Consider the following 13,467-nt stretch of genomic DNA (forward strand, 5'->3'; position numbering starts at 1 on the left):
GCACGCAGTAGGAACGACGTAGTAACTCAGGAACGAGCAAGCAAAATGACCAAGCTCCCTAAGGCGTGCAGAGCGGCGCAAAGGCTGTCGAGGCTCAAGGTCAGGCATAGGAATCGGTTCCGTAGCGCGCGGCGAGGCGGCCGCGGGAAACGTCGGCGGGGACCTCGATGGTGGATGCCTCAGCCCCTCCTGAACTGGCGGCGGCAGGCGTGTTAGGTGGCGCATCATGCGGCGTCGCCGAATCGGTAAACGCGCCCCGAGTCCTGATGGTCAAGTTCGTCGCCCACGTCAATGGTCGCGAAGGGCTCCCAGCCCCAGTCCCGCAGGAGGTAATGAATGCATCCGCTCGAAAAGGGTGATCCGATCCGCGGCTTTGCTCTCCACCTCGAGCAGCCATCTCTGCCCCGCGATACCTCCTGAGGTGTGTCGCCATAGCTGCGGGCGGGGCGCATGAGGAAAGGGGGCATCGGCGGGGGTTTACTTACGTTACGTGTACGAGTTAGTTGGTGTACCGCGGTAATCGAGAATACCAGTTACAATAACCACTCGCTTGCTTTTTTTCGCTCCAGGCCGAGCGTTTTTGATCTCTGGGTAAGTGGCCACCTCGGAGGTGATGATCGTGACTGTTTTGTTGCCGTGACTGACGATCATCGATCCCCCGTTGACTTTTTCCGGTAGACGCCAGCCTCAAAGACTTTGGTTTCTTTGCCTTAAGTGGCGCCCTGCTTCGACCTGCCAGCCGTCGAGCTTCTGCCCGGCCAAATGGCAACAGCCGCGTCAAACGGCAGCGATCCGCTCCTCGAGGTGGCGAGCGATCCGTCTCGCGGCCGATATTACGTCGCACGTCGCGGCATCGCTGAGGCCGAGGTACTCCTCAGGGTCAGACCGGACGTCTGGGCGCCAGCGTGGCCAGGCGACGGCGAAGCGGCGGCTAGCCTCAGCAAGCGCGAGAGTGCGGTGATTGTTTGCGACGCCGGCTTTAGCGGCGCCGCGCAGCAGGCGCTTGGCATCCTAGCTGCCGGCTGGCTGCTCCTCGTGCGTGCTGCTCTCCTGCCTGACGAGGCGTGGCCTTCCCGCCACATACACAGCACCAGCCGCCCCACGAAGCAGCCTCTCTGCCCGCTGCGTCTCTGCCGCTAGGCACACGGATGGGCCACTACAAATGTCACTCGCGCCCCAAGAGGCCATGATCCACCCAAGAAAGCATGCTTCTCCTCGAGGCGCTCGAGGCCGTGCTTCGCTGCTGCGACGACAACGCCACCCGCCGAGCGGCGGAGCAGCAAGCGCTGCTCCGCCGCGTCGCCGCCAAGCTCTCCTCCGCACTACACGCGGCGGGCGAGACTGCCCGAACCACGGACCAGCTCGCGCGACTGATCGGTGTCTTGAGAGCGGCGCACGCTGTCGGCGCCGCGAGCGGGTGGTCGCTTCAGCGCTCTGCGCCGTGCGTAGGCGTCGTTGTGACGAACGCCTTTGGCACGCGCGGCGGCGATGGCGGCGGCGGCGGGGCCGAGGAGCCGGCGGGCTACGGGCTGTTTGTGCGGGCGTCGCTTTTCAACCATTCGTGTGCGCCTAACGTCCACGCCGACCTCACCTGTGGCGGCGGCGGAGGCGAGATTGGCCGAGAGGACCCTCGCTGGCCCGAGACTGGCCGAGAGGAATGGAGACGCCGTCGAGGCTGGCCGAGAGTGGTCGAGGCCGTCGCGAGACTGGTCCGAGACGGATCGAGATCGACGCGAGGTTTCTTCTCCCGAGGTTTCTAGGTGAACTTGTCTTTCGCGCGAGCGAGGCCGTGCTGCGTGGCGAAGCGCTCTACATCAGCTATGTCGACAGCACGGAGGCACTCACACTCATTCACACTCACACTCATCCACGCACACACACACACACACACACACACACACACACACACACACACACACACACACACACACACACACACACACACACACACACACACACACACACACACACACACACACACGCACGCACACACACACGCCCACGACACGTCCGAGCCCCTCCGCCTCCTTCCCGTCAGCCGCGGTATGAGCGCCGGCGGCTGCTACAGCGGCACAAGAGCTTCACGTGCGACTGCGCGCGCTGCGGCGCGGACCTGTCGCGGAGCGAGGAGTGGGAGAGCAGCCTCCGCTGCTGGTGCGGGCGCGGCTGGATGCAGCCCGAGAGTGGGGCGGGCGATTGGCGCTGCGTCAGCTGCGGCGACGAAAGCGCCCGGGCCCCGCGTGCCGCTATTCTGCTGCCCTTCAGCCCGGTGGGTGCGATCAGGCGCCGCCGAGTCGCTCTCTCGCGTGCTGGCGTGGGACGCGGACCTGCGCGGCAAGCTGGCGGCGGCGAGCGAGGGCGGTGCTACGGCGGAGGTGGAGGCGGTGCTGGAGTCGGCGCTGCGGCGCTGCCACCCGAACCACGCCGTCGCGCTCCAGGCGAGGTCGCGGGAGAAAAAAACACGCCGGGAGATCTGCCGAGATTGGGACGAGTTCCGTCCGAGGCGCGGCCAGACACCGCCCGGTTCCCTTCAGGCGCGGCTGCGGCTGGTCCAGCTAGCGTCCTCCGACGCCGACCGCTGCAGGCGCGCGGAGCAGGCGCTGAGCGTGGCGGCGCGCGTGTGCGGCAAGTACGACGAGCAACTGGGAGACCTCTACTGCACGCTCTCGGCCCGGCGGGGCTTGTGAGCGGCGTCGCTTCACGGCGGCGGCGGCGGCAATAGGCGACCTCTGCTTCACGCTCGGCCTGGCAAGCCACGCCTTGGCCACCGCGCCCGGCAGGTCTGCGGCCGAGCAGTTGTCGCTGCTTGCGCGCGCCGCGGGCGCGTTTGCAGCTGCGGGCGCGCATTTTGGCTTCTGCTACGCCGACCCGCAGCACAAGGCGACGCGCGCCGCCGCCGCGATGGGGAAGGTGTGTTTCGGCGCGCTCGCGTCGCGGCTACCGCGCGCCGGCCCCGACGGCGGCACCGCCGCCGCGAAGCGGGGCGTGCGCGCTCTGATAGACGCGTACGGCCCGGCCCGGCGGCGAGGGGGTCACGGGTAGAAGACCACTGTGGTCGGTATGTTACTGGTCATATGAGGTGCGGACCCGCAGTGCGAGTTGCAGACCCGGAGGGTCCTCCTACTAAACTGTACGGGGTGTGGACCGTGAGTTGACCAGGGGTTGTGCGCCGGGCCCTCCTGCTCGGCTCCAGCCAGTAGACAAGTCTTGTCACTAAGAGAGTAGAAGGATCTGACCTCGGGGCCGATGTGGCATCTCTAGCAGCGTCGTTACGCATGCGCCCTCCCCTCCTGGGCGCATGCGCCTCACGTCTCGCCAGAGCATTAACCCCTAAACGGCTGCGGCTCCCATATGGGAGCTTCGCCCAATTCTGTGAAAGAGAAGCTGACCCTGCTGGTCGCAGCGACGGCCGATCCAGTAGTCGTCTGCGACATGGCAGTGGCCCCGGTTCATGTGCAGCTGGTCCCGAGCGGCTCAGGTCCCAGATCGAATCTCGGACCCACAGATTCTAGATTCCTTTAGATTCCCTGGATTCCCGCAACAGCGATCTCTTAGCGGCGGCAAACAGAGGCGCAACTCTGCCAGCAGCGAGGAGGCTCCTGCTGCTCAGCTACCGAGGCCTGGTGGCGTCGGCTGCTGCGTGGAGAAGACAGCAGCACTGTCCGACCTCAAAACATGCACAACAAGCGGGATTTGTGACTCTGTCCTCGATTCTTCAGTCGCTCTGCCGGACGCGCTCGCTTTGTCGCGAGGCTCACCGGTGTAAGCCGTGTGTACGCCCAGAATAGCCTCCCCTGGCTTAGCTAGAGTGAGAGATATTGTGCACGTGGTCAGCCTCTACAATATATACACTGACACTTTACCTCCCAGAGCTCGTCTAGGTCCGCCACGGCCATCCTCAGCCTCCAAAGGGCCCCTGGCCGCGGCGCGGTGCGGCGGCGTCACAAATCCGACGTCAGTTCACCGGGACGCGATCGGGCGATCTGAAGTCCAACTAGGCGTATGGATTGCCCGCCCAGGGCTATCACCTGGACCCCTCAATGGACGCCTGCGGTGCCGCCCCCACGAGGTGTTGTTCACACCTGTCCAACCATTCGTGCAGCAGGAACGCGCTGTGTGTGGCTGGCAGCAAACTCAAATGACGACGGGTTGCAGCCTCGTAGCTCAACGGCCACATTGTGCATGAGGAAGGCTGATAGAAGTAGCACCAGCCACACAACCAACAGCTTCTGGAGAGTATGCGGAGCGCAAGCAGCCGATCAAAGGCGTGTTGCTGTCGGTGGCAGATTGCCATGGGCGCATGCGCCTCACGTCTCGCGTGTGAGTGAGTGAGTATTCTTGATACGAAACCACGACGACACACACCAGTCGACTCGTATCGGTTGCCTCCATGAACAGCCGAGCTATTGTCGCGTCCACACCACACAAAACACCTCTCCGACGCGCTCGACTATAGTCTACGTGGCGAGAGAGAGTTTTTGGCCATCGCCCATACATAGGTCATAGCTGGGGACACTACTAGGTAGGTCACGCATGGCTTCAGAAGTTTTATCTCTGGGCCCCGAAAGGCATCTCTAGCAGCGTCGTTACGCATGCGCCCTCCCCTCCTGGGCGCATGCGCCTCACGTCTCGCCAGAGCATTAAGCCCTTGGTGTGCCACAGACGATTTTTTCGCCATCGCCGCGAGCAAGCCGCCCGCCGCAAACAGCCGGAGGCATCAGTGGGCGCTGTCAGAGCGGTGTTTCGACACCGATATGCCGCTCGACGCGAAAGGCCGACAAAAAATTGCGAGCACGAACCCTGATTCGGCCGAGGAGGCCTCGCTGCTCGAGAAGGCCGCCGCTTCTGACGACCCCAGCGTGCTAGCGGGCGAGGCTCGCCCGTCGCCGAGCCCTCTGCTGCTGCCCGCTCGCGGCGTCTTTGCCGCCTTCGTCCTCCTTGTCGTGATCATCGGCTGGCTCTCGGCCCGGTACGGCCCGCCAGCCAAAGAGCGGCGACCGGCGGGCTCCGTCGGCGAGATCGTTTATTCGGCGAGTCGGAAGGCGCTCGGCGGCGGGCTGTCCGGCGCGGCGGCGGGCGTAGCGCAGGTGATCTTGCTGATGTGGCTGCGCACGACGATGAACTACCAGTATCGGCACGGCTCATCCACATGCGCCGCGATGCGGACGCTTTACGCGCATGGCGGCGTCTCGCGCTTCTACCAGGGCCTGCCGTACGCGCTGCTGCAGACGCCGCTCTCGCGCTTTGGCGACACAGCAGCAAACACAGGCGTCCTCGCGCTCCTCTCGTCGACCGCTGCCGGCGGCGCCCTACCCGTCGCGCTGCGCACTGCGCTGGCGAGCAGCCGCTGTCCCGCGCGTGGCGCAATCCCTTCCCCCAAAGTGTCTCGGAAGTTTGCCGCAGGCGAGCGCAGCGGCGGCGCTGTGGCGCGTGGCAATCACGCCGCTCGACACGCTCAAGACGGCGCTTCAGGTGGAGGGGAGGGGCGCGTATGAGCTGCTGCTGCGCCGCGCGAAGCAGAACGGCGCCTGTGAGCTTTGGGCCGGCGCGCTCGCGTCTGCGGCGGCCAATTTTGTGCCAAGAGTTGTTCGGAGATTCTGGTCGCCGCCGGGTGATTGTCTCGTCAGCCCGTGCGGCTGTGGACAGGTGGGAGGCTACCCGTGGTTCCTCACCTTCAACGCGCTCGACGAGCTGCTGCCGAGGGCGGAGCCGGCGGGACGCGCCAGCGCGGCTCGGCCAATTGCTTGATCTGTCCGCACGACATGTCCGAGCCATGTCCCACAGGCCGGGCCGCGGCTGCTGTTGCGCTCAGCAACACTCGGCGTCTGCGCCGCCGCAGTCTCGGACTGCCTCTCCAACTCCATCCGCGTGGTCAAGACGACCCGACAGACTGCGGAGGCAGGAGGCCCTCCCGCGCGGACGTAACGAGGAGAGATCCCGTGGCGATGGCGCGGGTTTGCGGTAGGCGCCTCTCTCGTACGAAGAGGCCGCGGAGTTGGTGCTGCGGCAGGACGGGCTGCGGGGGCTCCTCTGCCGCGGGCTCGGCACGCGCTTGCTGGCGAACATCGTGCAGGCCGCCCTCTTCACGGTGATATGGAAGCAGCTTGAGGCCGGGATGAGGGGACGTGGACTCGCGTAGCGCGCAGAGAGGTGCACGATTTTATTTGTACTATCGAGAGCGCGCGACTTACGTGCACGGGCCGAGCGTTTGTGATATCTCGTCAGTGGGCGCTGGTCCTAGCGCAATAACGAAAACAAACCGCGCGAAAAACCGCGGTCACAACGTGTGTGTAAATAAAAGGTATTTTTGGCGTAGCACTGGGACTGGCCACTGTGCACTGCCACTGCGGCACTGCCACTGGCAGTGCGGGCTGCGGCACTGGGCACTGGCAGCTCTACGAGCTAGCAGTAGCACTACGTCAGTAGCGCATCTGCAGCTACGGCTTTAGCACTTTGGAGTATTATCTATTAAGTAAAATGAGCGGATTGAGCTCCAAGTGCGAGCGAGAGGTCTTGAGCACTTGAGCACTGTGCACTGGATAGGGTCGATTCCGCGTTACAGGATCGAGGTGCACGCTGCAGAGGCAGTGTCGTCCCCCCTCTCCTCGGCGGCGATGGCGGTGTGACCGATCGAGCTACAAGAGGAGCTTGTTCAGCACGATCAGGGTGGCTGGTCGAGCAGTTCGCTCACTTCCTCAAAGCTCAATGGGTGAGCTTCAGATCTCATGGCCCTATATACCCTCGAGAGGTCTCAAAGAGGATCAAACAGCTCAAAGGAAACGCGACCAAACATCTTTCATTATTCAAACACACAGTGACCAATATATACGCCTCTCAGCGACACAATAAAAAAGCGGACAGTCGCCAGTCAGAGCCGAGCGGAGCACGTGCCCACCTGCTTGCACTAACCTCGTGTCGCTCTCCCACACACGGCGACGCGCGCTCAGAGAGCACTAGCGCGCCGGAGGCTCATGTCAACCCCCCCTCACCCCTAATGTACAAAAGGCGGCAGGGACTTGCCCTAACCCCCCCCCGGATCCGCCCTATGCCACCTCGATGGCGTCGGGCACCTTGCGGCGGGTGGTGTTCGAGTTGTACGGCGTGTGCGGCACCGCGCGCCCGTCGGCGGGTGAGGAGCGGGGGCCAACGGTGGCGAGGAGGGGCATGAGGAAGAGCAAGGCCCAGAGGTAGGCGAACGTGATGGTCAGGAGGAAGAAGTAGCCAAACTTGGAGAGGAACTGCAGCTGGCACGACGCCAGCGCGAGCGCCGCGACGAAGCTGGTCAGCATGCCCCAGAAGACGGAGATGCCCATGTCGCGCAGCGCGTCGTGCGTGCGCTCGAGCGGCGAGTGCGAGGTGGACTCCATGTACGAGTGGCTGAGGTGGACGACGTAGTCGACGGCGAAGCCGGTCAGGGTCATCAGGCAAATGGCCTCGCTGGAGCCGAGCTCCCAGCCCATCGCGACGGTGATGCCAATCACAGTGACGAGGGCGCACGCGATGGAGAGGACGGAGATGGAGGCGGCGAGGAGGTTGCGGGTGGAGAGCACGAGGACGACGAAGGCGATGCTGATGCCGATGACGACGCCGACGGTAGACATGCGCACGTACAGCTCCTGCAAAACCATGTTTATCCACTTGTTGTTGGCGAGCGGCTGTCCACCCGGGTCTTCGGCGCCCAGGGCCACCTGCGAGGGAGGGGAGACGGCGACGGTGGGACGCTTTGACGCCTTGCTTCTCGCCCAGAGCCTCTCGTCGCGGCGTCTCAGGTGAGCTCTCGGCCTGAAACGCGTCGCCGAGGGTCGTGCCGACCGCCTCGTTGATCTCGTCGACGAGGCCCTCGTAGTCGTCGTATTTCTCGCGGAGCTCTGACGCGGGAAGGAAGACGTTGTCGTTCATCTCGACGCCCATGACGACGCGAGTCCACGCGATGAAGAGGTCGCCGTTCGCGTCGACCTCAAAGCCGACGTAGCGCGAGCAGTATTGCGCGGTGTCCCCGTCTGCGTCACGTGCGTCTATGGCGTTGCACCATTCTTTGACCGCCGTGACCACGCCAGTGTCGGGGACGGGGAAGATCTTGCTGTGGGTGTTGCGCCAGTCTTTGAAGTCGCGCACCCAGCAGTCGATGTCCTTCTCCAGGCCGCCCTCGTCGGTTTTTCTGTCGAAGACGAGATTCGAATTCTCGAGCAGGTCGCACGCGCTCAGCAGTCCTGACTGCGCCGACTCGTCAAGGACCTATGGGACGCGTCACGGACGTGTCGTGGACGTGGCTTGGTGTGCGCCGTCCCTCCCCTCCGCACGGCCCGTCGAGCACCCAGTCGGGGCTGAAGGCGAGGCGGCCCTTGTTTTGAGGGTCAAAGAGCCGGTTGACGCCTTCCATGTCGAGCGGCTTGTCCTCAAAGCCCCACACGACGCTGAGCTTCACGGGCTCGTCCTCATTCGAAACCTCGAACTCGGCGCTCAAGTCGAAGAAGCGCTGGAACGGATGGCCGTCGGGCAAAAGCTGGGCCGCATCCTTCTGCGGCTCGAGCTGCGACGCCTGCCACGCCATCGGCGCGAGCACCGCGAGCATGATCACCACGGACGCTGCACGCGCCGGAGGGCGCCGGATGATGCTAAAGGGAAACACGTCCTCGAAGAAGGTGACGAGGCGCGGCTTGGCCACCTGGTCGGCGCCGCCGCGCTCGGCGACCGCCGTCGTCGTCTCGAGCTTCGAGGAGGAGGCGCAGAGCGCGTCGCAGCCGCCCTTGCGGCACCCCTGCTGCGTGTCCGCCGTACCGCAGCAGGCGCAGCAGAGGCCCGGCTTCATCTCGAAGTGGTTGTGGTACAGCACCATGATTGCGGTGAGAAACGTCATCACGAGCACGTAGTCGATGAAGATGACGAAGGCCGTGAAGATTCCGAACAGCTGCAGGTCGGGCACCTGCCATGACGAGGCCGCCGTCGCGAGGAACGCGGCGCACGTCGTGAGCGACGTGATGAGCATGGCGAGGCCCGCGCGGCGGTAGACCCACGACATGCGTGTCGCCAGGTTGCGGTTGACCTCGGTACCCGCGTAGAAGGACTGTGCCGGGATGTGTCGGGGATGTCGGGGACGTGTCGGGGACATGTCGGGCGATGCCAGGGGCGTGTCGCGGACGTGTCGGGCAATGTCAGGGACGTGTGGAGTCGATGCCAGGGACCTGCTTCCACGCGTCGACAAAGACAAAGGTGTCGTCGGCGCCGATGGCGAGCACGATGTAGATGGAGAGGAAGAACTGGAACGAGAGCCACTTGATCTGCAGCACCACCGCCGTGAAGAAGACGGCGGCGCCGAAGGAAAGGAGTTGCTCGGTGAGGGTGGCAAAGGCGATCAGGAGCGAGCCGGTGTGCAGCCTGTGGCGGGGGCGGGGGGCGGGGGACGGTAACGGCGTATTTGGAGGTGTCGGTAAGCGGGGGAGTGTCTGGGGAGGTGAGGTACGCGGGGGAGTTTCTCGGAGGTATCGGCACCAGACGATGAGGAAGACGACGACGATTGGGAAAAGGGCGAGAAGGCCGTCTTGGATGGCGATTGCGAGAAGCTCGTTGAGGAGGATGTCCCCAAGAGTGATAATGGCGGACGGCTCGATCTCGTTCCACGAGAGGCGGCCGTTCTTCGAGTAGAGGCCTCGCATGTCCTCTTCCTTCCACCAGTCCGTCACCAGTTTGTCCTGGTCGTCCTTGAGGCCGCTCTCGATGTAGTTGTCGAACCCCGCCAGCGGCGCGCCTAGAGGAGAAACCGAGCCCAGATGGATGCTCCTCGCTGCAGCAGGTAGGGAGTGTGGTGGAGGAGCTACGCGAATCTGGTCGGGGTGGAGAGGGGGGGGGGGAGGGGGGCAGCGCGCCGAACTGGTAGAAGCTGCGCGTGTAGCGCGAGCGCGGGTTGTCTTCGCCGTAGGCGGAGTCGAAGAAGAAGTTGACGAGCCCGCCCGTCTGCGAGTCCGAGAGGGCCTTGCTCCCGCGCACCTAAGGTGAGACACGACAACCTTCTCCACACACCCACAAGGGCAAACAAGGGATGGCGGGGCAAAACGCACAGGCAGAGCGTCTCCACGTCCGATGACAGGAGCCGCACGGCAGGTAGAGTGCAAGGCGCAGCAGCGCACTGTGTGCGTGTGAGTGTCCCGCGCACCTTTGCCACCAGCAGCTTGACCGCAGCCGCGTCCTTGGCTGTCTCCTGCCCCTCGGTTGCGCCTTCCCCGCAGCGCGTGCGCCCGTATGCCCACTGCCTGCCAATCGCCCCGTTGGGGGAGAGCTGAAGCCGCAGGTCGTTGACGGCGGTGTAGTCTGCCTCCGTGACGGTGATGTTGTTCTCATCGCTGATGGTGGCCGCGTTGTCCGTCGCGTTGCCCGTGCTGGAAGACCTGAGCTGCCACTCCATGATTATCTCGAAGTTGGGCACGTCGAAGATGGCGAGGTCGACCGACGCGGGGTCGTACGCGGGCGGGCCTGCAAACACCGTGGCGGGTGGCGCCAGCGTCTCCCTTTTCACACCGCGAGCCCCCCCGCCCCCCCCCTCCCTCTCACACCGCCAGGCAAGGGCAGCTCCGAAAGCGCAGCAGACGGCGGCGCGGCGGCGGCGGCGCGGGCGGCGGCGGCCGCCGGGCGGCGGCGGCGGCGGCGGCGGCGGCTCGAGGGGCGGCGAGGCACTCTATCTCGGCGTCTCGGCGACTCCCCCGCGCCATAAAAGAAGACGAGCGGGGTCAGAGGCGCTTTGCAAGTCGCGTCGGGCAGCACCCCGACGTCCGGCGCCTCGAAGCCTGGGCCACTCCGGAGGCAATACTGGTCGTAGTCTTTGGTTTCCATCAGCTCGACATGCATCCGGCAGAGCTCGGCGAGGCCCGCCTCGGAGAAGGAGTCGCCCCCGTCCTCGCGCGCGCCAAAGGAGAAGATCGCGTCGCCCAGCGACTCGGTCTGCTGGTCCTGCTCCGACGACAGCTCACGGCCCCGCTCGAAGGCAGTGTCGCCAGCTCCGGCACGGCCGACGTCGGCGCCATCGAAGCGCGCGGCGGCGCGCTCGAGGTGCTGCACCCCCGAGGACGAGAGGAAGCGATGCGCGCCCGTGGTGGCGCTCGGCGCGGTGAAGCGGGCGGAGAGGGCGCGGCGGCGGGTGCGGAGCGCAAAGTTCTCCTCCGACCGATCCATCGCCATGAGGACCGCGTCCGTCTGCTGCGAGATCTCATGGTAGACGGGGTAGTCCTGCTGGGGAAGGATGTCGCTGAGCTCCCAACCTGCTCCTCCGATGCCGCGCAGCAAGTACGCCCAACCGGCGACTGTGAGGAGGATGGCGAGCGTGACGGAGCCGAGCGCGGTGAGGCAGGGGCGCCGCACGATGCATGAGACGATGCGCAGCGGAGGCTTGACCTGAAGCGAGAGGGGGCAGGGATGGAGCGTGCAGGACCGGGAGACGCGAGGCGTTTTGCACACCGTGTCGGCCGTGGGCTTGATGTCTCTGAAACAGCCCCGCATCGTAACCGGAGCGTTGGTCGGAGCCAACCAAGGTGCAGAAGGTGGTCGGCGCTCGAAGGGGGGTGCTGAGATATTTCGCTGGCGCCGTTCATGCTGCCCGTCACCAATGAATCTGCACCTCAAGCTCGGGGAGTGGGCAACGCCCGGCATCGAATGGAAACGCCCCAGTTTTGGCTTTTCTTTCGCGAACAAGGACCTGCAACGGACCATCGGCGCCTGCAGAGACCCAAGAGGCGCTCGGACACACTTGAACGAAACACCGTAACATTTTTGCCCGGCCGCGCGCAGCGCTAATCGGGCGTCCTTTGCTCCTCCGCGAGCTGCTAAGGGGCCCAAAAAAGTCGGAAAGAGATGCACTCGAAGATGCAGTCGAGCCTCGTTCGAAGAATGGCCGCAGCGCCGGCGCGCAGCGCCACGCCGCCAGGCGTCCGCCGGAGGCTCCCCGGCCGACACACCCCGGCAAGCTTGCCGCGCGCAGCGCCCCGCGCCGCAGGCCCGCCGGAGGCTCCCCGGCCGACACACCCCGGCTGCTCTCGCGGGCGCGGGAGCGCCGGCGCGCCCGCGCCACGCCACTAGGCGTCCGCCGGGGGCTCTCGCTGCGGCCACACCCCGGCAAGCTTGCCGCGCGCAGCGCCCCGCGCCGCAGGCCCGCCGGAGGCTCCCCGGCCGACACACCCCGGCCGTATTCGCTCGTCCACTCCTCGCCCTTCTCGCGCCGCTCTTGCGCACCTCTTGCGCCCCCCTTTTTTCCCCCGGGGCCGAAAAAATTTTGGCAGGTTTTCCCCGGCCCCGGGCACGGTCCCGGGCCAGTTTTTTTTCGAGCCCGCCCCCTTCCCCCCTTTAAGGGGGGAAAAATCTTTTTTTTAAAAATTTGTGCAATAAATTTTGGGGGGTTTTTTGTCCCCCCCCCCCCCCCTTTCCACCACCCCCTTCCAATTGGCAGCCTAGGTTCCCGTGGCCAAACCCTGCCCCGCTTTGTTCGGCCCCCCTGCCCCCCCCCCCCCCCCCTCCCCCCCGCTTTCCCGCGCGCGTACGCCGCGGCGCACTCCGTGCCGTTCCAGCCCCCCCCCCCTCCCCCGTTGGCGCTCGAAGGAGGTTGCTGAGATTTTTCGCTGGCGCCGTTCATGGTGGAACGGACCATCGGCGCCTGCAGAGACCCAAGAGGCGCTCGATGGGAATGAAATTTTTTTGGCATTTTTCCAAAACCCTCAAGGGGGTGGAGTTCGCCGTCGGGACAGGACGCGTCAACGATCGCCGCCACGATCCCCTCACCGATTCGAGGCGGCTTTGCTGGCTCTGTGCTGGCGATGCACAGGTTGCTCCTCTACGCTCTCGCTGCCATGAACGGCGGTCCCTTCTCGTCCGACCCAGTGGTGCAAGAGGACTACATTTCACCTCTTCCCGGTGCTGCGTCGCAGCCTCATGGCCGTCCACGCATCCGGCCGATCAAAGCACAGCGCCGTCCCGTGGCGTCCGGAGATGGATGCCTTCGTGCTGCTGCGCCACGTCCGAGACGGCATCTCGTTGCCAAAGGTGGCAGAGCAGTGGCCGTTTGAATCCGCCACCAAACGAAGCAAAGATGCAATCAAGTGGCGATGGAAAAAGGTTCTCAAAAGACTCGACGCTCTCGACGACCTCCGACTGATCTGTGGATCCTGCGACGAGCGCGAGGAGGCGGAGACGCAGCTGAACACCGAGGCAAGCCTGCAGCCGTGGGTCGAGGACGCTCTCGTGAAGCTGCACGCGCGAAAAAACGTGTCGATGAACTCAAACTACACTCCGTGGACGCTCGAGGAGGACCGCCTACTGCTGCACTCGTACCAGAGCGGCGCGAAGATCAACGAGATCCGCGTCGGTGCCCGCAGCTACAAGTCCATCGAAATGCCAGCTACGCCGCTTCAGAACGTCACGCCACTGGTACGCGACGCGCACCACAAGAGCCGCTGCGACCCGGAGGCGCCATATCAGGACCTGCAGAAC

At 64.9% G+C, this 13,467-nt stretch overlaps 3 protein-coding genes across 3 annotated transcripts; 2 read left to right on the forward strand and 1 right to left on the reverse strand.

Annotated features, from left to right (window-relative positions):
• Window positions 1–762: 762 nt before the first annotated feature.
• Window positions 763–2,687, forward strand: EMIHUDRAFT_228365 (hypothetical protein; the record flags this gene model as incomplete). Its single annotated transcript, XM_005786996.1, has 6 exons — window positions 763–1,035; window positions 1,230–1,457; window positions 1,787–1,822; window positions 2,039–2,183; window positions 2,284–2,384; window positions 2,535–2,687. The coding sequence occupies 6 exons, from the start codon at window positions 763–765 to the stop codon at window positions 2,685–2,687; spliced, it is 936 nt and encodes a 311-aa protein (XP_005787053.1).
• Window positions 2,688–4,698: 2,011 nt separating this feature from the next.
• EMIHUDRAFT_441194 (hypothetical protein) lies at window positions 4,699–6,191 on the forward strand. Its single transcript, XM_005786997.1, has 4 exons — window positions 4,699–5,336; window positions 5,404–5,712; window positions 5,785–5,898; window positions 5,966–6,191. Exons 1-4 carry the CDS (start codon window positions 4,755–4,757, stop codon window positions 6,137–6,139), a joined length of 1,179 nt encoding a protein of 392 aa, XP_005787054.1. The 5' UTR covers window positions 4,699–4,754; the 3' UTR covers window positions 6,140–6,191.
• An 811-nt stretch (window positions 6,192–7,002) lies between these two features.
• On the reverse strand, window positions 7,003–7,908 carry EMIHUDRAFT_363369 (hypothetical protein). The gene is given in 3 exon segments (XM_005786998.1): window positions 7,003–7,022; window positions 7,038–7,688; window positions 7,783–7,908. The coding sequence occupies 2 exon segments, from the start codon at window positions 7,897–7,899 to the stop codon at window positions 7,044–7,046; spliced, it is 762 nt and encodes a 253-aa protein (XP_005787055.1). The 5' UTR covers window positions 7,900–7,908; the 3' UTR covers window positions 7,003–7,022; window positions 7,038–7,043.
• Between the last annotated feature and the right edge of the window lie 5,559 nt (window positions 7,909–13,467).

The sequence above is a fragment of the Emiliania huxleyi genome (assembly GCF_000372725.1).
Source record: "Emiliania huxleyi CCMP1516 chromosome Unknown EMIHUscaffold_147, whole genome shotgun sequence".
NCBI classification, from domain to species: Eukaryota; Haptophyta; order Isochrysidales; family Noelaerhabdaceae; genus Emiliania; species Emiliania huxleyi.

What these genes read in the sequence shown, in the direction of transcription:
- EMIHUDRAFT_441194 (XM_005786997.1), top strand. Translation starts at nt 4,755, where the DNA reads ATGCCGCTCGACGCGAAAGGCCGACAAAAAATTGCGAGCACGAACCCT. An exon ending in TCGCGCTGCGCACTGCGCTG is followed by an intron (nt 5,337 to 5,403) that starts GCGAGCAGCCGC and finishes AGTTTGCCGCAG; the next exon opens with GCGAGCGCAGCGGCGGCGCT. An exon ending in TGCTGCCGAGGGCGGAGCCG is followed by an intron (nt 5,713 to 5,784) that starts GCGGGACGCGCC and finishes CATGTCCCACAG; the next exon opens with GCCGGGCCGCGGCTGCTGTT.
- EMIHUDRAFT_363369 (XM_005786998.1), bottom strand. Translation starts at nt 7,899, where the DNA reads ATGAACGACAACGTCTTCCTTCCCGCGTCAGAGCTCCGCGAGAAATAC. An exon ending in CCCTCGGCGACGCGTTTCAG is followed by an intron (nt 7,689 to 7,782) that starts GCCGAGAGCTCA and finishes CCTCCCTCGCAG; the next exon opens with GTGGCCCTGGGCGCCGAAGA.